This window comes from Dermacentor silvarum, chromosome 6 (genome assembly GCF_013339745.2).
Source record: "Dermacentor silvarum isolate Dsil-2018 chromosome 6, BIME_Dsil_1.4, whole genome shotgun sequence".
NCBI lineage: Eukaryota > Metazoa > Arthropoda > Arachnida > Ixodida > Ixodidae > Dermacentor > Dermacentor silvarum.
In genome coordinates, this window is record NC_051159.1 from 81565811 (window position 1) to 81593265 (window position 27455).

The window sequence follows — 27455 nt, forward strand, 5'->3', positions numbered from 1 at the left end:
AAAACAAGACAAGTGAATACGGAGAAACCGAGCGCTCGTCACAGTGCCGTTTGGAATCGAGGACGATCAATAAACCGTTTACGGCCAGCGTCTGAAAACACGCGCCTCTGGGGAACCACGCGTGGTGGAGACGTCGGGAGATATAGGCGCGCGATCGCGAGCGCGGGTGCGGAAATAGAAAGTTGCGGCCGGCGACATATATACGACTCCGCGCGCTGGCTACCCCCCCCTCCACCTCCACGCATTGTGTGTGTGTGTGCTGCGCCACGAGCCCCGTCTCTGAATGGACCCGTCATTTGCGGGATTGCTACAAAGTGCGCGGGAAGGTTAAAGAGCGCGCTCAATCCCGTAATGGGCCCGCGACGCCGCCGTTATCTCTTGTTTTCCTTCCTCGGGAATCCGCTCGTTCACCTGCAAATTTTTTGTCCATTTCTTTCTTTCTTTCTTTCTTAATCTTACTCGTTTTATGATTACATGAAGCAGGAAACGGATAAACGCACTAGGCTTATCGTTAGAGAGGGAGAGAAAGAGAATCGCTGTCGTGCGAGTAATTTCGCACCTCATAGGTTCCGAACCGATAGCGGCCCCCGGCTCACGATTCTTCTGGCACATTGTTTAGCGAAGGCCTCGACTTCGGCCGCCTGGATGCCACGAGGTAACATACGAGGGTTTAATGTCTAGTTGCCTGCTCCTAAGCTCACGTACCACGCGGCGCCTGCGGTTAATAGGATGTTCCACATTTGCCGCGAGCCGCGCTGGCTAATATACTGCCACGGCTAATCTCGCACGCATACGCGTGCATTCGAGAAAGTGGACGGCAGGATAGCAACCGCGGTAGCTTAATTTTGGAATTAAATTATCAGATTTTAGGGGTCATAACTACGATTTGGTTAATGTTAATGCCTTAGTGGAGGACTACGGACTAATTATGACCAGCAGGGGTTCTCTGAGATCACGAGCGTTTTTTTTTGTTTTTTTTTTATTGCGATAGCAATGATATGGTCACTCCAAGCGTATTTCTGCCGTCACCGTCGCCATTGCCGTCACCCTGAGGTTCCATATGAAGTCCAACGGCGATGAAATCGTCGCCGCACGTATGCTGTATGTGCGAGTGAAAGCGCGCGAGGGACGCGCGCTTTCACGGGGAGCGACCGCACGGCGGAGAGCAAACTCGGCTTGCTCCGTTGCGCGAAAGGCCGTGGGAAGGGGGGGGGGGGGGGACGGGAGGGAGGAAGGGAAGGCGACGTTTAGCTGCGGCACCAAATGCGTATTTATATAAAAGCGTTGCGAGGCGAGAAGGTGGTAACGACTTCGGACGCTGCTCGACGAGTGTCCCGTTCTGATCTCGTTGAAAACCTGTGATTCGCCCCCAGAGGCACCAGCAACAGTCCCCAACGCCGCGCGCGTTCGGTGCGAACGCGGGCAGAACGCCGACGGCATCGACAACATTTCTGCGCGTTGCTGCTGCTACACGTCCCAATTTATAGAGCTGATAAAACTACTATCCATACTCCGCATAGCTATTTACTAATTTGCTATCGTAATTGATGCTTCGTCTTTCGGGTGAAGCTGCGACGTTTGTTAAGTTACGCCTACATCGAAATGCGGTCGCCGCCACCGGGACCGAACCCGTGACCTTGAGCTCAGCAGCCCAGCACCACTGCAACTGAGCTACCACGGCGGGTTGCTTGCTAGTAAAACACTGCACGCGTAATGTGAAAGATGTGGGCTCGGCTTCCACCTGTGACAAGTTATTTTTTCGTCCAATTTTATTCTCCTGTTCCTTATTTTTTTCTACATTTCATTAAACACCCAAAAATTATTTCCTTTACGTGTTTTCTCAAGTCGTCATCTATTTTCTTCAGATGGTTGTGACTAACAAAAGATGAACTCCTAGGATGCTGTTATTCTTCTCGCTCGCATCATGTTAGTACGTTTAGACTAAACTCTGTGACACAATCTCTTGTGACTGATGATTACGCTCCTTTCTATTCGAACGAAAGCCGTGTTGGAAATTGTGGTGGGTTTTTCAAGGTTAAGCTGGCCGTAACATTGAAGTGCTGCAATCAGCAGCTGCATTGGAGGAGTAAGGACGGCCAGGTAAGAGAGCACGCGGTGCAACCAACGCACCATATAAAAAAAAGAAAAAAAAAGGTGCAATGCATTTCGCGTGCGTAATTGAAATATGCGTCAAATCAGTTCGTTTCTACAGCGTCACCCAAATATTCCGGCACCACAGCGAGACCACTCTACGTTACTCGAACAGCGTCGTAAAGCACATTTTAGGTTATGTCAAAAAAAAAAGAAAAAAAAAGAAAAGAAAAAGACGAAAGAAGAATGATGGTTGGCGTTTAGTAGACCATTCATGAAACCAGCTATAAGTAGCCAGAACGTGTATTCTCGCTTTGAAGTCGTTGTATTGATTTCCAGCATGATTGCGTTTGAGTAGAAAGCAGTGCCCACATTCACAAGAACGTTTCTACGCTGGATGTGTTCTTAAGAGCATTTGCGAACCAAGCGTCGTGTTGGACGTATTATCGGCGAAAGCGGCTTGCCAATGGGGCACAGCCCTTACAAAAGAAAAAAAAAACTTCGCGTATTTGGTCCCTAATTAAGCAGAAAGGCGCACCGATGCGAACCGTTCTTGCGGGAGATACGTATTTTACTTTATGACGCTTGTATTTAGTCTATTATTTCCCCTTTGACTATCTTTGCGGAGTTCAAACAACGGGAGTATTTAAATAGATGGACCGTTATGCGGTGTCCAAGCAGTTCTTGTGGTTCTGAGACAGAGCGCTCCGTTCATTTTCAAAGATTGCTCGAATGGAATTGATAGGGAAAAAAAAAAAACATACACACACACAAGAAAAACTCCGATTTTCCTGGTTTCTTTGCGAGCGACGCCGGTCATAACCGGCAATTAAAGCCACCAGGAAGAGCCTGCAATCGTTATCAATGAAAATACCGGTTGAGTCACTTATAATCACGGAGTGACAATATAAGCATTGAAGCATGAACGCGAAGCTCTGCGCTTCGGTTGCTTCCTGCGCCATCCCATCGACAAAACTCGATGCGGACGAAACTTCGAGAATAGGAAAGAAACTGGGAACGGGTCTAAGGACCATGTATGTTATAAGCCTAGCGTGAAGAAATAACAGAGGAGGCACAATAAATCATAAAAAGGGCGAATATATTATATTCCATTTGAGACTATAAGCGCAAGAATAGCGTTAGGTTAGGTTAGGTTAGGTCAGCAGGAATGAAGCTGGTGTCCTGCACGCAGTAATGCGCTGCAGTGGTAACCTTTAGTTATATATATAGCATGGGAACGAACGCGAAAGGAAGGGACAAACTCAATCGGTGGCGGGAGGAGTAAGATTACATAAAGTGGTGAGGTTAGGAAACATGCAGTTGTGGGTTGGCTTCGGCTGCCACAGGGCGGATGTAATAGGAGATGTCTGGGTGAGGCCTTTGTTCTGGAGCGGGTTGTAAAGACTTACGATGACGGCAGTGGCGACGACATTGGTAATAACGCTGGCGATGACGAGCAGTTTTGTGTGCGGGCTGGAGAAAATTGGCGCGAGGCGTGAAACATCGGCGGGAGCAGGAGAGAGTGTACGCGCCCGCGCTAAGACGAGACTAAGCTGTTTAGGATGCTGCAATTTGGTGCGTACCTGAACTGGTCCCTGTTGTTGATGTTCTCCTGCCTGAGGCTCATGATGACGGGGCCCAGGGCCTCGTCGTTGGTGAAGTAGTTCCAGTGCTCCTTGCCGTAGAAGTGCCTCTCGTAAGTGTCCTCGTCGCGGGACACCAGCTCCAGGCCGCCGGACACGTTGGATGGCAAGCCGCAGCTGTCCGCGCCGTCCACTGGATCCAGCAGGGCGTCCGACTCCTTCTTGGGCCCCGCGCACTCGATCCAGTAGCCCGGCGTTGACTTGATGCAGTGCGGGTACTGCTCGCACGGAGTGCCTGGGCATGCCTGCAAAAGGGCGATTGACACGCTCGCGTGAGTCTTGCCCTTCCCTATCGAATAATAATAATAATAATAATAATAATAATAATAATAATAATAATAATAATAATAATAATAATAATAATAATAATAATAATAATAATAATAATAATAATAATAATAATAATAATAATTTTAAAGACATTTCACCACTCATGTACTCCGTACGGATGGTAAACCAGCGAAGCTGAAATGTGCGGCCCCGGCCATACGTGATTTTATTATCGCTAATCCTGACGTAACTGACGAGCATATGATGTTATTGATGTCATGTCTTATCAGTCACGTTAGTCACGCATTCGAACCTTACCATGCCAATTTTGGTATGCACCAAGTGAACGAGGCGCGCGTTTTCGATAGGTTTTCATGGATATCGATATCCGTACAGCTTTTACAGACTGTAGGGGCTGACAGCGATCCTGAATTCTTGTTCCCTTGCGAGGATATTGAACATTATCTTTGTGTTCTGCATATTAATCTTCAACCTTACTCTTACACTTTCTTGGTTAAGGTCCTCAATCATTTGTTATAATTCGTCCTCATTGTTGCTTAATAGAACAATGTTATCTGCAAACCGAAGGTTGCTGAGATATTCGCCGTTGATCCTCACTCCTAAGCCTTCCCAGTCTAAGAGTTTGAATACTTCTTCTAAGCATGCAGTGAATAGCATTGGAGAGATTGTGTCTCCTTGCCTGACCCCTTTCTTGATAGGTATCTTTCTACTTTTCTTGTGGAGAACCAAGGTAGCTGTGGAATCCTTGTCTAAGATATTTGCCACGATTTTCAAGTATGCCTCCTGTACTCCTTGATTACGCAATGTCTCTATGACTGCTGGTATCTCTACTGAATCAAATGCATTTTCACAATGTATGAAACCCATATAGAGAGGTTGATTGTACTCCGCCGATTTCTCGATTACCTGATTGATGACATGAATATGAGCCATCGTAGAATGTCCCTTCCTGAAGCCAGCCTGTTATCTTGGTTGCCTGAAGTCAAGTGTTGCTCAGATTCTATTGGAAATTATCTCGTTGAATATTTTATACAATACTGAAAGCAAGCTATATAATGGGTCTATAATTCTTTAACGTCTCCCTTCTTGTGGATTAGCATAACGTTGGCGTTCTTCCAGCTCTCTGGTACACTTGAAGTTGTGAGGCATTGCGTATAAAGGGCCGCAAGCTTTTCAAGCATGATATCTCCTCCATCTATTAACACATATTAACATATGGGGACCCATATGAAACTCCGTCTGGTCCCATATTTGTTATGTGGGGACACAGTGGATTTTATGTGGAACCTCTATATGTTAATGTGCATACGTTGAAGGCCCACATCGGAACTCTGCTGCTAAACTTGCGACATCATAAGTAGCTGCCAATAACGTTCTGCCTTTTTAACATCTTCAGAAGTATTTGCGTTATGAACACTTTAATGGTACCTGTAACACGGCATTCGTGAATGATTGAGATGTTCTGGAGATGGTGTTTTTTCTCCAGCTTTGGCTTGTTAAATGCTTGTTTTACTTCTGTACTCACGTAATTGCCTCAGTGCTTACCTTGTGTTAGTGCAGTCATTTGTATACGTTCCCGCTCATTCTGCTCCAAACTCTAGGAAGCGACTTTTTTCTTTTGAGTGCAAGAGATATTACTCATAAGCGTTGAGCAGTTGCTGACAGAGAAAAGTTCTGAGCTTCACGTATGTTTGACTAGCGCGAACAAACGCAAAACTTCGCTCCTTTAGACCGCGTAAGAGTCGGTTATGCTGGAAGAAGAGACATTCATTTTCGACTGCTTCCACCTCGTCAACTATATATCGACATATTTACGCGTACGATAAGGCAAAAAGTGTGCAAGAACAGACCTGCGATGATGCTTCTACTTCGCCCGACGTGTCGACATATCCCCCCACACGGCTAGACAATACGTATGCGGAAGCAGACACCCACGACGTTATAAATTGGCGTTTCATGCATGCACATGCTTTCGGAATGAGGAAGGTGTTCTCGTTATTATTAGATTTTGAGTGCGTACCGACTAAATCAGGAAAAGTAAGCAGGGTGTTACAGCCTTGCAGATAAAAGAAAATGCCTCCTTGCGTCTCAAAAAGCAACAGGGAGGGTTGAGTGACTACATACTCGCGGGACCGTGTTATATATGACGGACCCTTTCCTTTCACCCATGTTCGCTAATGTCATTACTTTTCGTACCGGGCGGGACGGTTTCCGTAGCGGCTGTGAGATAAGCCTTTGCGAGCTCAGAATTATGAATGCGTTCGTTTTCCGGCAAGCATCGCGGAGTGGCCCGGTTTCCGTCGTTAGGCCGCAGAGTGTCGCTCCCCACCAGTTTACGCAAGCAGATAGCTCAGGTTCACTTATTAATGAACTCATTAGAATAATCCAGTGGCGCAGCTAGTCGCCTTGGGCGAAACCGAAGCGCTTCTCGAAGGATGTTTAGCCACGCGCATGCCTCGCCAACACTGATTTTGTGTAGGTTTTAGGCGAAACTGCAGCTGTCGCTGATTGTTCCTTCGTAAATAACAGACAGCCTCAGGAGACCCGAGCCAATGAGTGCGCTGAGTAGCTCTAGATCAACCTACCCCTTCAAGTGACCTAGTCACAGAGGATAACCATAATGGTAGCTTAATTGTTAAATTACCGCGCGCGTTTTTTGGAAGATGTGGGTTCGGTTCCCGACAGTGACAAATTATCTTTTCGTCAACTTACTTTATTTCTACATTAGAAATAAACATAACAATTATTTTCCCCGGCGCTTTCTTTAGTTTTCACTTACATCTTGAAGCAACCAGTGAGTTCCTGGGTCATCTCTACAGACTCAAGCGCGGCCTTGTTATCGCTTAAATGAACACGCGCCAGCGACCAGATCATATACGCCACCGAAGCCTGTGGCATGCAGCACAGCGTTGCTCTGCAGTGGCTGCCATTTCTCCGCGGAGTCACGGGCAATGAACATACAGACTGCACTGCTTGTTCAGCACACCACTCTGCAGAGCTACTCCCAATACCTTTCTCTAGCAGTGATGGGTCAGCTCTTGTGTCTTGCCTTGCAGGGCGCGCGCAGCGCATGCAAGCTATCTAGACTGACTCGGAACAGCAGTAAGGACTTATTTACACTTACAATCCTGTGTGCGAATTTCGCACGTCGTGTGGCCTTAATAGGCACGATCAGCCATGTCTACTCCAAATTCGTCTAAACGTCGGAAACACTAAACATTCATTATTTAAAATAAAACGGATACAGTCGCCATTGTGCCCTATATATATGCAAACTGCAGAAAGCGCTAATCTACGCTTGCAGGCTAATTACACTACTAAGAACGGTCTTAATGTCCGCACTTAACACTTCAACAAAGATGGTCACCCCTTGAGCTTAGACACGTTCTCGGTCCATTTCGCGTAACGAAGGCACTTTTCTGTTTTCTTAGGGTAACTGGTCTCAATGAGACACTTAAGTCGAGTGTTGTGTTTGTTGATGCGTGTTATTTGTGTATGTTGTGTCTCTGTGTTGTTCAATGTGCACATAATTTGATTTTTCATCGTACCCATCTCGAGTAGCATGCTAGTGATGCCTCCAGGCAAACCTCTCCAGTATCCATTACAGAGCCTCTCTCTCTCTCTCTCGGGCTTCAATGTCTGCTTTTTAAAGCTGTGTCCCAAAAAGAAAATTGCGTAGCTTGCACTGGACGCGCATCGCTAAAGAGACAGCGGAGCTGATGGGCAGCTAGCTAGTCCTAGCTTTTGGGCTAGGCTAAGTACAAACAAGTCATCCCCAGCATTTTCCTGAATTTATTGATAATTGATTGATTATCGATTATCTATTGACTGGCTATCGATTAGCTATCGCAAGGTATTGGCGACGTATTTGGGCTAGGCTAAGCACTACCAAGTCATCCTCAGCACTTTCCGGAATTTATCAATCATTGATCGATTATCGATTAGCTATTGATTGGCTATCGATTGGATATCCATGACTGCCTAAGCTTAAGTAGTCCCAACCATGCTTAGCTAGACTTAGCCAAGCTCAGCTTCGCTAGTTCACAGGGGTATGCGCTTGGACCCTTTCTGCTCTACCGCCAGGATCGGCCCACATTTTTTGGCTACGGTAGAGAGATTATGCTCGCCATAAACAGCTCCGCTGTTAATAATCGGTCCACGCGGATCCCTTTAATATTGCCACGAGACAGTAAATGGGCTGCTACTGTCGGTCGGACGAAGACGACGGCGACGAAGTGGCCAGAGGCGCGCGACAGCCTTGCATCCGTCGCTGCTGCTTGTCCAAACCTTGTACATGCCGCTTATGTATCTAGCTACCTCTAGTCATCTACAACCAACCGATTGACTAATTAAGCAATGTTCAAGATAGGCCTTCTCTTGAACGCCACAGGGCACTGCTGAGTAACAGTTGCCGGTTTGCATCCCTGCAAACGGAGAAAATCATCCTAAGTGCTTTGGTGCAGGTTAACGGTGATATGGCGTAATTTCTAGTATTGCGGCCTGCAAGCTGCGTGCAATCTTAAATATTTGAAATATGTGTACCTCTCCAACAACACAAACGGGACAGATTGTGACGGCTCAGTAGTTTTGAGCAGGAACTTTGCTTCGAAGGCAAAATACAACAACGAAACGGGTCGCAGACGAGCCAGCCATATACGAATTGAACTGTTCACGAATTCGCACTCCGGGTACAGTGATTCTCACGAAGATCAATATTGCGAAACTGCGGTTAGGGTCGGGCTAAGTTGCACACCTGCACGGGCACGGGAAAGGTGAGCGTGGTGGAGCTCTTGCGTCTCGCCTCGGCACAGCCCAGTGACTGACGCTTGTATTCGCGTAGCTTGGCCAGGAACTCCTCGCCGCTGGACAGGCCCGTCACATCGGCGTAGTGCAGGCCACAGTAGATCTTGTTCTGGAAGCGGTGCGCCGCCTGCCAGCTGGAGCCCGCCAGGCGCAGGCCACACGTCTCGCACACGAGGCAGTCCTCGTGGAAGGTGTCGCCGCCGCCCTCCCAGTCCGGCAGAGGACCGCCCGTGGCTGTGGCGGCACTGCTCCGCCGGCGCTGAGGAGTCACCACGGGCTGACTGGGACGGCGGCTCCGGCAGCCCCTGTCCTGTGAGGCAGAAGGTTGAAGCCCGCGTTAAGTATCCCCATCATTCCAAACACGTTAACTTGGCGCAAAGTGGCAGACAGACACAAACGCAAGACAGAGGAGGACGGAGGACGTTCGCTTAACATCAGCTTGAGCAGCTCTGGACACTTTCCGCAAGCAACCATAGTTACAGGGGGAAGAAAAAAAGAAAAGACAGGCGTAACACCAACCTTACCAATGGTCCGCACAGAATACGTTGCGCGCCCTTCGAACGGTCGGCCTATATATATATATATATATATATATATATATATATATATATATATATATATATATATATTAATCATCTCACAAGAAGACAACAACCAATGTCAGCAAGGAATAAATAGGGGAAATTACTTGTACTTACTAATTGAATTAAATAAATGATAAAAGTGGTGGCGCTTGCTAACACTCCCAGGGTTCTAGTTGTAAAAACATAAATACCCCAGAAAGTGGGTGGGAAAACGGCACCGCGGTAGCTCATTGGTAAGAGCATCGCTCTGCGGCCAGTTGGATTCGTTCCATCCAGTTTTCATTTCCATTAATTCCATTAATTTATCATTTATTTATGTCAATTAGTAAAGTAATTTCCCCTATGTTGTCCTTGGTCTCATTGTTTGCTGGCTTCTTATTATATATATATATATATATATATATATATATATATATAATATCAGATTGTGAAATCTGATGCAACAGCGGAGCTCTGCTAGCGTGGGTGTATAGCGTACTGGGTATGACGCTCGCCTTCGGACCGTGAGTACCCGGGTTGAAATCCCGCCGCGCCAAGAAAGTTTATATTGTTTGTTTTTCTATCTGTCTTTCTCTCTCATTCTTGCTCTCTTTCTCTCTGTCAGTCTTTCTTTCTTTCTTTCTTTCTCTCTTCTCTCTCTCTTTCTCGTGCGCGTGCTCTCCCGCCCATAGCAAGTTGTGTTGCAATCGTGGGTAAATGCAACCATATGGTTCCCATAAATGCATGTTCTGCAAGCGTGGGTGTGTAGCGCAGTGGTAATGACACTCGCCTTCGGACCGTGGGTACTTGGGCTCGAGTCCCGCCTCGCCAAGAAAGTTCATTTTGTTTGATTTATTTCTATATTTTTCTCGCTCTCTGTGTGTCTCTCTTTCTTTCTCTCTCTGCACCTTCTCCTATGCTCTGCTTTATCTACTGATCAACGCTCGGCACGGTTCAACCTCTACCTTAAACAGCTCCGCTGTTAAACCTTCAGCTTTTACGGGAAGGGTGTGTTTCGTTTGCATGTATATCATCATCAGCCTATATTTATGTCTACTGCAGGACGAAGGCCTCTCCCTGCGATCTCCAATTACCCCTGTCTAGCGCTAGCTGATTCCAAGTTGCGCTTGCAAATTTCCTAAGTTCATCACCCCACCTAGTTTGTTGCCGTCCTTGACTGCGATTCCTCCTCTTGGCATCCATTCCGTAACTCTAATGGTCCACCGGCTATCCATCCTACGCATTACGTGGCCTGCCCAGCTCCATTACTTTCTCTTAAAGTCAATTAGAATATCGGCTATCCCCGTTTGCTCTCGGATCCGCACCGCACTCTGCCTGTCTCGTAACGTTAGGCCTAACATTTTTCGTTCCATCGCTCTTTGTGCTGTCCTTAATTTGTTCTCGAGCTTCTTCGTTAACCTCCAAGTTTGTGCCCCATATGTTAGCACCGGTAGAATGCAATGATTGTACACTTTTCTTTTCAACTACAGTGGTAAGCTTCCAGTATAACCTAGCTCTTTCCTCTATTCTAGGGCAAAGAGAGGTGCACTGTGCCAACCGTCAAATGAATGCTAAGTGAGGTGGGTTGGTTCATGTTGCTAAGTAGAGTAACAACGCATAGGACAGGGCAAACGGAAGGAACGGAGATTCCTATTGTTTGCCCTGTCCTATGGTTTGTTACTCAAAGTGCCAACCTTGGTTAGTTCGCAACCAATATGGAAGTCCTCCAGTTTCTCTTCTTCAAGAAGAGATGACTATAAAGGAAGAATGTTTCATAGGGAGAAAAGGTCGACTTCACTGCCTTCGATTTTGCTTGTTTGCGAGCGACATTTGATCTGTTTGTATCAAAGAGATGACTTAACACCTACTTCCTGAACTTGCTTCAGTCACAAACACGATGCTAATAATTTATTAGGTTGGCTTGTATGGCAGCCGATTTACGTGAATTGAAGACAAAATTGAAGTCAAAATTGAAGTCAAAATTGAAGTCAAAATTGAAGTCAAAATTGAAGTCAAAATTGAAGTCAAAATTAAAGTCAAAATTGAAGTCAAAAGATGCCACGAGAACTAAAGACGATAGGGAGACGACGAACAATTTGAAACTCGGGGTCCGTGCCCTAAGCGTTTGCTTATAAGTCGTAAAAGCTTTTAGAGTCAACAACGTATGAGTCATTCGCCATATACATCAGTACTTTTCACAAGGAACTATAGTATAATATAGGGCGCCATATGTCGCCACTTAGGTATTGCACAAAGGTTTTAGTACGCCACCAAACAAGCCTTCGCCCCCATTGTGACACACTCAAAACACAGAGCAGGGACTGGCGTGTCGTGCCGTCTGGTAGCGGGTACGTCCTTTATGACACTGCAAAAAAGACGAAAAAAAAAGGATGCACAATGCAGCCAAATAAGACGACAGGCTAAAGAAACAGAAGGGAAATAGAATAGAAACAAAAGTATTTGAAGCGGGCAAGCTTCTCTTACAATTTTAGAACACCTCCGACATACCGCACGAACAGCAAACACAGATATCTGAACTGGAGAGGCCTAATGGGCTTGGCTCAGTCCTGTGTTGCGCAAAAAAATCTAAAATGTCCGATTTGTGTTCAACACAGCATCAGCGCTTCCCGTTAATTAAGGAAACTTTTGCGGACGAAGTACATATGCTACTACGATGCTCTGAGTGAGGAATGCAACAGAGAAGGAAAAGAGGAAGAGGTGGGAAAACGCAGACTTGTAAAAACAGAAGAAAACAAAGTTGGAGTAATGGATCCCCGATCGCCCGAACTCAGCGTGTACTATGACAAGCGCTACAAACAGTTCTTCTTCGCGGGTGCGCACCATCCCAACCGCGGTCCCGCCACCACGCCGACCGTGCACGTGGTCAGCCAGGCGTCTCCGACGGACCGGCAACCCATCCTTTTATCTCCCGATGAAAAACGTCAGCGGCGTCCCAAAGCCGCGCGTGTCAACTGGGCAGAAGACGTCCAGAGCCAAAGCGGACGGAGTCGGCATTGCGACACCTGCACCTCCGTCGCGGTCTGCATAGCGTTGTTCCTGGCCACAGGCATCGGGCTAATAATCGCTATCCCGCTGATGCTGTTCACCAAGGACCCGACTCCAGTGGGCGACGACGACGCGACAACTGCCACAGTAGAGGAATCTATGTCTGGGTACATTCCGCCATCGTATCGCGAACGATGGACTACGGTCGGCACCGACCCCGTGAGCACCCCGGAACCGTTTGGGATAAGCATGCCAGCTGGCAACCAAAGTTATAACAAAGTTCCCGCGCAGCACGCCGCGGCGCTCGGTTGGCATGGGACTGGAAAGAAGACCATCGTCAACGTTTGCTTGCTTGACAATGCGATCATGCTGTCTGGAACAGCGCCGGAGGCATCCCTCTGGAATCACTCACGAGCCTCCTCATGCAACCTCGTCGTGGAATGTCGTTACTACGTCGACAAAGAAGAAATGCGTTTGCGCACAAATTTTCGTTCGATTATAGGCACCCATCGACATCGATTCACGCGAGTGGAGCGAGGAGCAGTCAACGAAAGTCGCGTCTCCGTGCTTCTATGCGTTTCCATCGATGACGAAGTACTCCAGAACGTGGCGGCGGACAATGCGCGACACCTTACCACATTGGTACAAGACGTCGCGATGGAATTGCGCGTAGCAGAGTACGACGGTATCTGCCTCCGATTCTCCGCAGCGCCTACTGAGGGAAGGGGCAACTTCTTAAGCGTGATTCATGCTATGGCGGACAGGCTGTCTGGGAGTGATTACTCTCTATCGGTCCTTTTACCATACGGACTTGCAGGCCGAATGCATTCCCACGAGATCACGCGACTGGTTGCAGCTCTGGGCAGGCCGCACGCCGTACTGTTCTACCCGACACCTGCGCTGTTTAGGAACAAGACTAAGTGGCCTTCACCGAAGGAAATAGCCTTTCTACCATTGAAAGCCAGCGCAAATGTCTGTTACCTGCTTCCGGCCGTCGCACACGCTGTCGCTCTTCAAGGGACCTGTGACGTGCACACAGTACAGCGAATCAAGCACATATATGTGTTGAAAACGGCGTTAGAGGGGTGCCGCTTGTGGAATCGCTCGTGGACGGCGCTGAGTGACGCTTACAACACGTACGCGTGCAATGCGAACGCGGGAATTCTTTTCCAAACATCTAAACAGGCAACGAGATTCCGGGAAGACGTTGTGCGTTACGCTCACGCTACATGCATCGGAGACAGTGACACCGAATTTGACTCATTTCCTGCTATGTGCGGGTAAATGGGAGACAACGATGACACCATTCTAATTTAACCGTTGCTGCAGCTATGACCAAGTGCGTGCCGTTCTGACATATTTGTGGCTTGGCCTCTTATATCAAGTATATTTCACGATCAGAACTTTCCATTCTCTCAACGGTAATTTACTTCCGCTTCTTATTTTAAAACTTGCGAGTTGTGAAATATGACCTACGTCGGTGCGCGACCAGTGCGAATATTGTGCAAACGTTCTACTTTTTGACTCACCACAGCCCCGTTCTTCGGTTACCAGCATGAACTCAGCGGATATGTCGATTGAGTTCAAAAAGCTCAGTTTATATATCACGTACTTACCGTTTGAAATAAAGAAAGGCAAATATACCTATCTTTTAGCTGCGAAACCTTTGCAAGCACATATAATTTGTTTGAATTGAATTCTGGGGTTTTACGTGCCAAAACCACGATTTGATTACGAGGCACGCCGTAGTGGGGGACTCCGGATTAATTTTGACCACCTGGGGTACTTTAACGTGCCATAATTTGTTTGACCCTCCATACTCAAGCGTAATCTGGTACTGCGGAAGTTAGAATACGATGAAGCGCAATAACCTCATGAACTTATATACGTTTTCTACGATTGAAAGTTTTTTACCTAAAATACTACTTGATATGCATTTTGAAATCCCAGCCCAATATTTGCAGAACTCTTCTTACGTGAAAGCGTTACCTCATCGGGTGGCGTTCGGGTACCCTTCTATAGGACCAGTGTCGGTGGGATAAGGAGACGACCGACTCAGCGATTGAAAAATCCGACGACACCTAAGACCATCTTATCATTTGTGAATGCGAAAGCATTAATGCCCACTTGAACGCTGCTGAGTGATCCTTCGATTTATGAACTCCTCGCGGGCAAGGGAGCGCGTTCAGACACTTGACTTACCGAGGCGCAGTTAGAACGCAAGCGAGAGTTTGCGCGGACAAGGAACGCGTGGATAACACAGGCACGGCCGCTGGATAAAAAAAGTTGTCGCAGTTTCACCTGAAAGGCGAAGCATCAATTGCGATAGCAAATTTGTAGAGAGCTATACGGAGTAAATGATATTAGCTTTATCAGCTGTATAAACTTGGACATGCAGCACCACCGGCAACACGCAGAACTGTTGTCGACGCCGTCGGCGTTTTGCCCGCGTTCGCTCAAAATGCGTGCGGCGTTGGTGACTGTTGCCGGAGCCTCTGATATAAATAGGCACTTGGTGCCGCAGCTAAACGTCGCCTCCCTTTCCTCCCCCTCCCGCCCCTCCCCCACGGCCTCTCGCGCGTCGGAATTAGGCGCGTTTGCTCTACATATATGGTGATTGTAAAGGAGGAAAGAGACGCCTACTTCTGCAGCCCTTAAGCGAGCACGGCGCAGAACGCGCGTTTGTTCTCCGCCGCCGTGCGTTCACTCCCCGTGAAAGCGCGCGCCCCTCGCGCCCTTTCCCTCGCACATACAGCGTTCGGCGGCGCGCGGCTGGCGCTGAGCCGTGCTCCCTCAAGGGCTGCAGAAGATAGCGCCAACCTTTCCCTTTCCCTCAAGAACCACTTATCATCGCGCGGCGACGATTTCATCTCCATTGACGTCATACGGAACCTCACGGCGACGGCGACGGCAGAAATCTGCTTTTGAGTGTCCTTATAATTGCTATCGCAATAAAAAAAGGACTTTTTTTTTATTCAGCGGCCGTGACACAGGCTTCCGGGAGCGAGAACGAGAGAGAGAGAGAGAGAAGTCATAGGGGAAAGGCAGGGAGGTTAACCAGGCTGAGCCTGGTAGGCTACCCTGCACTGGGGAAGGGGGAGAAGGGATTGAAAGAGGACAAGGAAGAGAGAAGTTCACAGTTCACACCTTGCACATGTACAGTCAAGCGTTCATAGCTGATTTTCATCACAGGCGGTCATACAGGCTTGTGCACTTCAAAAAACGCAGCAGCGCCTTTGTAGCCCTGTACATAGAAGACGCACGAGGCCACGGGCCCAAGATCTTCTCCTCCGTAAAAGGCCTGTCGTCTAAGTGCCCCAAAGCAGTCCGAAGGGCAATCCTCTCTTCTTCGTATCTAGGACAGTCACATAAGATATGTCTGGTGGTTTCCTCAATACCACATGTGCTGCAGTTGGCACTGTCCGCCATTCCAATTAGGAATGAATAGGAGTTTGTAAAAGAAACTCCTAATCGCAGGCGGCACAGTAAGGAACGAGGGTAACCAACACGGGTAACGTGGCGTTACGGCGATGCCTTCTCCCCTCACGCAATAGCGCGGCAGCAGGTGTACTCTTTCGCCCGCTCTGCTCCGTCAAGGCCCGAGTCAGCAAGCGTGAGCAAGCGTGGCATCACAGCTAATGGGAAGTTTTGATGCTACAAATGCCGCCGGCTTTTATATGCGAAACATTTCTTGGCGAACATTTGCCACTTTGACAATGTCTATCTATCTATCTATCTATCTATCTATCTATCTATCTATCTATCTATCTATCTATCTATCTATCTATCTATCTATCTATCTATCTATCTATCTATCTATCTATCTATCTATCTATCTATCTATCTATCTATCTATCTATCTATCTATCTATCTATCTATCTATCTATCTATGTCTTGGTGCTCTCATGGTCATTTCGTTCACTTGGTATGTACCAAAATTGGCATAGTATGACACGGGTGCATGACGAACACATTATAATAGATCATGACATGGATGTCATGACATGTGTGTCATGCAGGTCATGAAACAGCCGCATAAAGTGACAATGACCCAGCTAAAAAGATTAACACTAAAAAACCACTGAAACGGGTTCGAACGGGGGTACTGAGTGAAGGAAACACTAAATGATGATGGTAGAAGTCATAGTCGTGAGCATGACTCAGCAAAAAAGGCAATGACTCAGCGAAAAATATTAACACTAAAGACCAGTGGAATGGGTTCGGACGTAGCCATTCAGTGAAGGAAACACTAAAAGATGATGGTAGACGTCATAGTCATGAGCATGACTCAGCAAAAATGACAATGACATAGCGAAAAAAGATTAACACTCAAAAACCACTGAAATGGGGTCTGACGTGGGTACTAAGTGAAGGAAAAGATTAAAGGTTGATGGTCGAAGTCATAGTCATGAGCATGACTAGGGCATTTGCCTTAAGGTCATGCGTGTCATGTAGGTCACAAACAGCCGCCTGCGTCTTGGTGCTCTCATTGTCGTTCGTTTCGTTAGCTTGGTAGGCCCCCCGCACACTGCTTCGCTTAACATCGATTCCCACAGGGCGTGGGATCTGCCGGCTTTTTTCAAAAGCTCAAGGGACAATTTGACGCCTTCGCATCAAACTTGTGGACCACACTTAGGAGATGTTCTGTAATTATGTCCCTCTTTTTGCTTAGGAACTGGCACTAAAGATTTGCTACACATGAATGGTGCTCTCTGAAGCAGCAAAGACTGCACACGTTTGTGACGCACTTGCGGCGTGGCTCGACATCGCAGCGTTCACTAAGATCATGCGATGGCCGCGTTCTTATGGTAGCTCAGGTGCGGGTGACAGGGTGCTCCCCATCCCCCGTGACTACGTGAAACATATTTCGACCGCACTTACAGCGGCACCTGCACGTAGAGCAAATTAAGCGCTGAGAATTCGAGTGACCCCGGTTTCAGAGCGTTCTTCTTGCGTATAAAACGTATGCGACGAACGTTGAAAATTTTATTAAATTTGCTATCGTTTAAATGTTGAACTCTCCTCCATCCCTATACTTCCTTTACGAGCGTCGTCCACGGTATCTAGTGCACCCCGAAGATGGCATTGTCGATGTAATTGCATTGATTATTGATCATAAGTGGTATAAGCATTCTGCCGTTCCCATTGCAATTGAACGCCCATTTCAAGTTGGAATGCTCACTCGGTCCTGGGAGCGAGTGCAGTACATGAATACAGGCTTAAAAACACACATCCATACTATTTCCTACAAACATTACTTGAAAAACAAAAGGTATCCTGGATATAAGTATTTTTGTGATATCCTAAAGAACCGCTGAAAGAGAACGCTTAAATCATAAACATGTATATTTTCAGACTTGCAGTTCCCAGAAAAAACGCTTGATATTGTGCTGCATTATAGATATCAGCGCCCTATTTTGGTGCCAATGCCTCCTTGCGTACTCGCTCAACACACAAAGAAAAGGAAAGAAAATGTGTGTTTTTCCTCCTGGATATTCAGGACACCACTAAAAGGCATAAATATTGCAATGGTATAATGTAGGTTATGACGACTAAATACACACACACAAAAAAAAAAACAGAAAAAGTAAGGGCCCCCTTTTTCGTATCTTCAGTAACTGAAGGGTCAGTAGTAACGAGATTAAGGAGGTTTTTCTTTATTGTGACACGTTTCAGTTTTTAAAGCTCCAAATTTCAGAATTCGAGCAAAGGTTCGGTGAATTGACGCTGGCGACGAGCACGGAATTCTTTTTGCGTTGAGACGCGCATATTTAATGAGCTTTCCGCTCGTACCGACGCCTTAAGCAGCTGTGCCCAACAAAGGCTTCGCGCGCAAATACTTTTGATACTATCGCGGTGCCCATCGATCACCGCTTGCAGCAGCGAAATCCTTCCCATGCGCAGTGCTCGTACCAGAGCTGCAGGCCGTAGCGTTCCTTGCACGTCGGTTTATGATCTTTATACATCCGGGCGCTTCTTCTTCTTCTTCGTCTCTTAGTCCTTCGCTTTAGGTGCAGCGTCGAGAACGTTAAGGAATCATTGCCGGCTCTTTTGCTCGAGGTTTTGTGCGACACGCAGCCGCTAAGAGTTCGCCCGTAAATAATCGCATTGAGCGTCCCGACGGTCGGAAGACAGCCTCAAATAGAAGTAACAAGTCACGAGGTACATAATATACGTGGCCGCGGCTCTAGGGATGGTGGCTGTTCCGAGAGCAGCGCCAAGGATGAGAGCTTTTGAGGATCGATGCCCGATGCGGGGTGGCTGGCGACGTTGCGAGATCCGAAGGAAACCATAAAGGGATCTCTCTTTGGTCGATCCTTCTCTGGCAGCAGAGCACGGAGCGCAACTTTTTTTATGACTCGCAATGAAAGACGAGGCGATAAGCCGACGGCGCTACCACGAAAAGACAGTGCGAAGAGAAACACGACGTGTAAAACAAACAAACAAAAAAAGAAAAAAAGAAAAATAAGGAAAGAGGAAGAAACGCGCCGACGTCTTGGTTCTCGCAATGTAACTCTAGTATTTCCGGACTTTTTTTTTGTGGCTTTGGGAACGTAATTTTTGCTTCCCGCCCAACGTTCGAGGTCATTGACAAAGATTGAGCAAAAAAAAAAAAAGAGAGAGAATATTGTAAATTTCATGCATGGAAATATACATGTCTCTGAGTGGTTTGATCTGCCAACACGCACTGAGTCTTCGGTCAGTGCAGATTGTCGAACCAAAAGATCACTTCAGTACAGATATGGTGAAAAAGGTGACAAGTAACTACATGAAAGGAACGAGAAGAAAGGTAACCGAGGGGCCCCATTTTTATTAATCATATCATAAGAAGCCCACAAACAATGACACCAAGAACAACATAGGGGAAATTACTTGCATTTACTAGTTGAATTAAAGAAATGATAAATGAAAGGAGTATTATAAAGCTAGTAAGAAACGACGTGTTTTGTTATTTGCGTTCGTAAGCGATGTTTGCTATTGGCAGGTCGCCTTTGCTTATGTGTCCGTCGTCACGATTCACTGGCATCATGATCTTACGAAGAGTTCTAGATTAAACTTTTTTTGTGTGTGAATGTGCGCCCTGAAGTCGAAAAGAATGCATGCTGCTCTCCAAACGCAGATATGATCAATATAGCATAGTGTTTATAGAAATCAGTATAGAACATTTTGGCTGTGCAAATAAAGGTAATAGGATAAAATAGTAAACTAAAGCAGTTTTACCACGGAAAAAAAGACGACCCACAGTTTTGTTTTAGAGTATACGGTCCACTGGTAGTCTTTCCGCTGGCATGTTGTGAAAGAGGTTTGCTGGCCATCACAATACGAAAATTACTTCTTATGGTGACGCTTTAGGTGGCTTAATTTCATCAGTAAGCAGTTGCGGCTTCGCAATACTTTATAAAAACGTTTATGCCCTTTTCCCGGCCTGGCAAACTGTTTCTTTAGTGAAACCGTGATTTTAGAACGACGCATCACATTGTACTTTTCTTAAATTTATTCGTACGGGTTAACATCGAGGAAGATTTTCATCAAGTTTGTGCTGCGCTCGTCGAAAGGCGAGTTCGGCAAGGTAATTTTTATGTTTTTTTTTACCCTAGAGAACCACTGCGTACACAGTATTTTGAAGCGAAAGCTGTGGTACCTTATGGTATGCGGGGGTCTTGTACGCCTTCCAGATCGATTGGCGCAAGTTGCGCGTACCTAAATTGGCCCACCTAGTTCATGTGATCCGGCAGAAAGGAAATAATTTGGAACAAGTTAGCTCTGCGCAGAGCAGCGTGTCATTAAATGCGTGGCAAGCGATAGCCTTTTACTTACCGCATTTTTCTTATGCTTCCATTGATCGGGGACATCTTTATCACCTGCAGAACCCGCCGTATTTTCGGAGGTCGCAATAACTCTTTTGCACTTCTGTGCAGCAAAGCACAAGCTGAGAATGTGTGAGCAGGAACTGCCCTTTTCACTTGGATAAAAGGTTTTAGCATTTCTGAACATTTTACTCAACTTATCGTTCTAGTAGTTGATAATTATTCCAACACACCACCAAATTAATAGTGCAGATGAAGGGTTTGGTACGATTCGGGTCCAGTAGAACATGACGAAAAAATAACAATAGCTCAAACAGTCTTGGAAATATAGGGTTTGTTTGGCAGCCGTATTGATGTATATCATATATCGTGGTGTGTATATGGTGTATATAGGTATCCTCTATAATAGCCAACAGGTAAAGTACAAACTGGGAGGTGAGTTCCTTTCTGATTTCCGTAAACAAAATCGTCAGTCGACTGTCAGACACATCAGTCCACTGATTGTGTCTGCTGCGTTGACGTCGTTCCTTAGACGCCGCTTCGCATGGTTGTAAAGTGTTTAATAAAATAGAGTGTTGATTTCTCCGAGAAAATATTGAACTTATAGAATATGCAGTACGTACGCAATTAATGCCACCTCTTTATAGTTACATTAAACAGCACTTACGAGCAATGACCTTTGAGAACTCGACCCCAGAGACCTTCTGCGGCTTCATTTATCTCATCAACAATTTTTAGCCTACCTTCGATGAAATGCTCCGTAGCACTGCACGGAAATAGCCAGACCTGCGTATACAAAAGTTCCGCGGCAGGAGCAAGGCAATCGTCATGCTTATGGCGTGCATTCCTCTTGTTGAGTCCCGAGCAAAGACCGGCACGCTCATCTGTTGGCCCGACCTCTTTCCCAGGCACAATACGGCACTTAGGACTCGCGGGAGAGCAGGCAATGAAACGAGCAAGACGATCTATCTGGCGGGCGGGATCTCTTACCGGTTATGGAGAATCGGCCCTAGCTCAGCCGGAGGGGTAACTGATAAAGGAACCAGTGGTTTGGAGAGAAATATTGGGCGTTTCTGACAGTTACGGCCAAAGTACGTCGTATGTGGCCCTCGAACTTATTGAGCAATAATAGCAGTTCGTCGCTTAGGGCTGTAATTAGTGCTGAAGCGAGTGTGTTCGTCAATTTCGATCCATGGTGTCACACGTGCGCAGCAATCAGGACGATTCTGAATGTGTGTGAAATGCATTGCAGCTTCGAAGAAATACTCGCGTCTTTGCTTTTCGCTTTTTCTGCGTGTTCTTACTGGCGTCACTGGCAGACTATTGCAGATGAGCTCTCAGTGAAAACGACCGTGAAAGCTGATTGATTTGATTAATGGTATTTAAGTTCCCAAAGCAACTCTAGGGCAAAGGGAGGCACCGGAGTGGAGGGCTCCGGTCTAAGTCTGACCACCTCGCGTTCTTTAACGTGCGCCAAAATCGTGCGCCAAAATCGTCAAAATGTGACCGCCGTGGCCGAAAATCGGACCCGCGACCTCGTGCTCAGCAGCGCCACCTGCGGATGGCCGACTTCGTTAAGTTCCTGTTACTCAGAAAGTTCCTACTGCATTAGATAAGTGCCGTTTCCGACATAATTGACTAGCGTTTTTCAACTTCAGACATATAATGTGAAATCCTTACTGAAGATCGATTGCGTGAAATATTTAGGTGCGGGTTATTAATAGAAACGTAATGCATTGGACAGTATGAAAAAATAAGCTCTTACTGCTACGTTTCTATACGTTCAATCCCAATTTCTCACCTATTCGTAGACAACGCGCCAAGTTGCACAAGTACCGAAATGCTGGAGGCGGCTCGAGTTAACGCTATAAGATGGCTTAATTAAAGACGAATGCTCACGAGTGGACACAGCGTACCTTGAAATTTCCAGGTATCAATTATTCTGCAACAGGTGAGAAAGCGCCGCGAAGTGGGGCACCCACACGCTGGTTATCAACGAGTCTTACTGACTAAGGAGGAAAACGATACAAAAGTTGGAAACTAGAACATGTTACTCATAGTGTACTCATATTAACGAGCCTGCAAGCACGAATATTCTAGTTGAATATTCAGTGGCGTCATAAACACAAAACGGCGCAACATGCCCATAAACCGTAAGGGTGTGCCTTAAGTTTTAAGGATGGCTCACCCGCATTAGTGTTCTTTATGCGGCAGAGCACGCTTTACAGGTATTAAAGGTGCTTTTATTGCTTTTGTACGGTCAGTAGCCAGGCCATGTACTCGTACACGAATGGCAGTCCACATTCCACATAACGGCCCCCCACTTACATGTCAACACTTGCTATCCAAATGGTAATGGGAATTAAAAGTCGTTTAGTGACACGCCATAACTGCGTTTACTCAGAGCGGACTACCTAGGAGAGCTTTAGACTATTATTTCTTTCTAATGAAGTGGGACGTCGTTGTGAGGCGCATTCCTTCAAGAAAATTAATTGTGTAGCTCTTCCGCAAACACGCATGCACGCACATAGAAAACAAAAAAAAGTGAGGAAAAAGCGGTCTCTGAGATATTAGAGCTGATTAACATGTAATGACGATATATGTAGTCAGTCATACCGACTCGCCGAGCTATATTTAATTATTGCATTGCATCTCTTGTGTACAGAGCTCCACATTTGTTAAACCGCACTTCTGAATTAATTATTTACGGCACATATTGCGATTTACGAATGGGGCCCAAGTCAGACCATAAGTGCACGTTAGCGTCCTGCTGCTTTTATTTTGCCACATGGTCTTCAGCATTGCTTAAAATTTTTTTCTCAACTTCATATCGCCCAGTTGTATTCCGTTATATATCAAGGGCAGAAAGAATGTCCGCACAAGCACTAGCCACCAGTTGGCGTTCGAAAGTGGAAAGAGAAAGCTCGATTAAGAACATGTTTCGCGTCTGCACCGGAAGTAGCGGTGGTGCCTGAGGTTATGTTGTCCGCTCGTTTCGCCTCCACGAACACGACATCGGTTGATCGGATGCGTCTCGTCGCTTCTGCCGCATTCTATCCGAAGACCGAGGCGGCGTCCTTCACATCAGCAAATTTTCCGCGCGATGATCTCGGCGGTGGCGGCGGGAATCCCCGTTGCTAGTCGAGGACTCACGTCGTCCGCACATGACGCATCATCGTCCTCTGTGTGCGCTGAAGTGTGTGTGGGGAGATCAGTTTCTCTTTTCGCCGGCTGCTTGGTGGAATGCCTCCGCGTCTGACATGGCTCCGCGGATGATACGGCAGCTTCGAGCGTGGCCTGCGGCTGCTTGTGTATCTGGTGCGCTCGTGCGGTCTCTGCGCAAACACGCCTATCTGGCTTCCACTCGGCCGCCGTTGTTATGATAGCATAAAGTTACTTGGCGTTCATCTTAGCCACGAATATTGTTTGTTTACCTCGCTTTCTTCTTTATCGTTGGCCGCTACCGAAAAAGCTAGAGAGATAATTTGTTTACGACAACGTCACATAGTTAATTCCAAGAAGGTACTACACTATAGGTTATTATACTCTAGTAGAGAAGAGGGGGAGGAAATAGAGTAGCGAAAGATAATGATGTGGAGGCAAAGAAGGGATGCGCATGCACAAATTACAAAGACTCTAATGAAGCCACGTGTCAACGATAATGATCATCTCTATCGAGTGCGCTTGCCTGCACTTGTGATTCTTTAAAAAATTGTTTTTCACACCAATGGCATTTATTACTCGAAATGTCACCATTGCCCCAGACATTTCCTGTTTTCATCGAATGTGCCTTATTTTGCGACACTGCATAAAGTTGCATCGACGGATAGACAAAGCTTCTATTTACTCTTCGTCGTGCCCTCTACATTGTCCTGATGCCTATTGCGCTAATTTGATTTCTTATTTCTGAGGCTACCGCTTGGGACAACTACGTTTTTTTACGCCTAGCACTGCGAAGGCGTGAAGCTCCTCGAGGCTGGCATCACTGACGGCGCCAGCATTCCTAATGTGCTCAACCCGGCAAAGTATACTTATTTTCAGCACAAACGCTCCTACAGGTGTTATGTAGTGGCGTACAGTTTACGCCAGATATTAAAGACAGCGGAAACAAACATGGCAAAAGGAATTCACACTTTCCTTGAGGCCTACATGCACGCCACTTCCTTTTCCTGTGCCCCAACAAGAGGTGGGCAAGGTGGATCTTAACGTCGACGAATAAGTGTCGCTACAATGAGGCACCACATTCGGCGGTTCAACCTCACGGAAACAAACGCGCAACTAAGATTTTGATGCATAGAGAAAAAAATGCAACACGCATTGAGAAAAAATATCCATTGCAGCACCAGGAGCTTCAAAGCGATTGAAAGTCAAGGTACGAGGACTGATTGGGCAACAGTTCATCGACAAAGGAGATAAATTAGGATGACTTCAAAAAAAAAAAAAAAAAAAAAAAAGCGCACACAAGCACACACACACACACAAACACATACTGGATTACACTTGGTACAGAACAAGAGTACAAGGCTACATAAGAAATTTGCTCAAGAATCTAGAGACAGAACTAAAATGAACAGAGGCCTAGTCTGAGTGTCAAGCAAAGCGTGACGCATAACAATTGTAAAGAAACCTGATGCCGCAAGACTAAGTGAGAAAAAATGTACAGATCCCACTCTACATTACGCGAAGGATTTCGCAGGCAGCAGGCTATGCAGCACTGTTTGGGGTTCCGCAAAGCGTTACCAGGATGACCAATGTGTTTGTGTAAGTTCAGCATTTGTGTATGTGACGCGGGCACATTGAACTAAAATTAACGCGAGAGTGCGTGTGTTTGACGACAGCCGCAAGACGACGAAGACGGTAATGATGATTGCATGACTTCTACGAACGATATAATTCATAAGCAGAAACTAAATGCTCACTGACGGCAACACGTGGTATCATTTGGAGAACATAACGAGTCCCTTGACAGCGAAATAGTAGCACAACCTGATGACCGCGTCCTTTTATAGCCATTCGGATGAGTTACGTGGTGCACTGCCCGACTTGGTCGAGCCGTGATGACGCTGCCATAGTGGAATTCGGTGCAGCGTTCTCTTACTCGGACACTATGTGCACCAGGAAAGAGCAGGCCTCCACGCTTGATTAAACGACCTCGTAACGATGAGAAAGGCCGTGAAAGTTCAGTACGCGCTTCGGGAGGTACGAGGAGGCGGTGCGTTGCTGTCTGGTGTTCGAAAATCAACGTTCGTGGGACACCTGTTTTTCAATCGCTGTTTGAATGGATGCAACCACCAACCCGGTGTTCTGCTGCTGAGACGCCGGGACCTTCTTACGCGTGCCACCTCGCTCGAGCGCAGGTAGCGCGCGAGAATCAGAGGCGAAAGACGGAACACGAAACTGAAATAACGATGCAACGACCATCACGACATCACAAATACGAGCATTAGCCATCGGCCCAAGTTGGTAGACAACTTGGTCCTCTGGGCCGGCATAAGTTCTTCTCATGGTAATAATGTCATGCCGTGCATGCATGCATGTCATGAATTTATGTAATTCTGGTCATGCATGTCATGACATTCGTGGGAATAATTTCACGGCTTGACATACAGACATGCCCCAGTCCCTACGTCCCTACGTGGGACTAGCCTGGTGGCGCAGGGTCTCCCTTGCGTCTTCTCTGGACCGAAATAAAGTTATTTCACTCACTTATTCGTGCCAATCATGTCATGACATGCATGTCATGATACGCATATAGAACATTTATCCAGGTAAAGAAGTATATGTCATGTCATTCAATCCATCAATGTCAGGTCATTTCCTTTATGACATTCATGTCATGCATGCCATGCCATCCATGTCATGATATGACTGTCATTTATGTCAGGTCCATTTTTTAACACGTTGTGTATCAGGAGATCCATAACTTGAATGAAATGACACGATATGCATCAGATGAATGACATGACATGCACATCATGACGTGATTGTCATGAATTACATAATGACATGAGGTGATTACGTCGTGGTCGTTTCTTTAACTGTACATGTATCGGGGTATGTGTAACGACAGATGCGTGCATGGCATGATAAGAATGGCATGGCATGATATGCTCATGCATGCCAAGGATTGCATTCATATCATGGAATCCATGTCATTCATATCATGACATTTATGAAGTCATTTATATCCTGATATATATCGAGGTTAAAGAAACAACCACGACGACATGATGCCATTCATATCATTTATGTCATGAAATACATGCCATGATAAATATGTCATGTCGTTGATCTCATGACATGTTATTAATGTTACGTATACATGCATCATCCCTTCCCCAATGTATATTCTGATTTATACCCAGGTGAAGAAACGACCTCGACGGCATCAGGACGCAGGAGGCTGGATAGATAGATAGATACACTCAAAGCGCCTGAAGTTCGCAAAGAATGCTTCACATTGAAAGAGAGAGAGAGAAGAGAGATGACACTTACGGCTGACGCGCCATCGCCGGGCGACCTTGCCTCCTGGGGTGAACGGCAGTTCCTGGTGATCGCCGATGCGAGGGAGGACGAGACCGATGTAAGGCATGCCGCCGAGTCCGACTTCGAGGAAGTGTTGTCTCCCGTTGAGGCGAGCAGCGCCACGCGGTCTTCCTCGTCCTCCTCCTCTTCGTCCTCTTCCGGCGGCTCGTCGTCTTGCGGCTCGGTGTCGCTGTCCGGCTGTTGTGGCCAGGTGCCCCATGTCTGGTGGCTGAGGATGGGCAGCTGGCACACGAAGCACAGGGAAGACATGCACCGCGCGCCGCCGTCACCGGCGCCCCGCGCCGCGCCCGCGCCACGCGCGCCACCACGTGGTCATCGCCGCTGGCTTCAATTTCGTTTTGCGCGGCCTCGCTTCACTTTGCCAGCACTGTGGGAGGCAGATGGACGACGGGCGGCTGAGGCGCGCGGTTGGTTCCTCTCGGTATGTCGATTCAGCTGGGGCTCTCTGAAGGCTCCTTAGGAACCCTCTCTTTAGGACTTCTCTGTCCAACCGAAGTCGCTCGAAGTTGCTTCTCGAGCCCGGTCAGCCTGCGAGAACGCGGTAAAAATTGAGATTGAATTTATAAGTGAATCGGTAGAGTCCACTAATACAAGGGAAAGAACACTGATGATAAGGCAGAGCTGGGCAAGAGACAGAGGGCGAGAAAAGGAAACGCAGGGAGGTTAACTTGGTTGCACCTGGTTCGTAACCGTACCCTGATGA

The 27455-nt window shown here is 46.8% G+C and overlaps 1 protein-coding gene across 1 annotated transcript in view; it reads right to left on the reverse strand.

Moving 5' to 3' along the window:
* Positions 1-27177, reverse strand: part of LOC119455668 (uncharacterized) — a 141352-nt gene extending 114175 nt beyond the window's left edge. Inside the window, exons 1-3 of the mRNA XM_037717088.2 lie at positions 26702-27177; positions 8779-9138; positions 3675-3979 (exon numbers count right to left, since the gene is read on the reverse strand). Coding sequence (XP_037573016.1) covers positions 3675-3979; positions 8779-9138; positions 26702-27001 — 965 coding nt within the window. The 5' untranslated portion in view covers positions 27002-27177. The remainder of the gene's footprint in view (positions 1-3674; positions 3980-8778; positions 9139-26701) is intronic.
* Between the last annotated feature and the right edge of the window lie 278 nt (positions 27178-27455).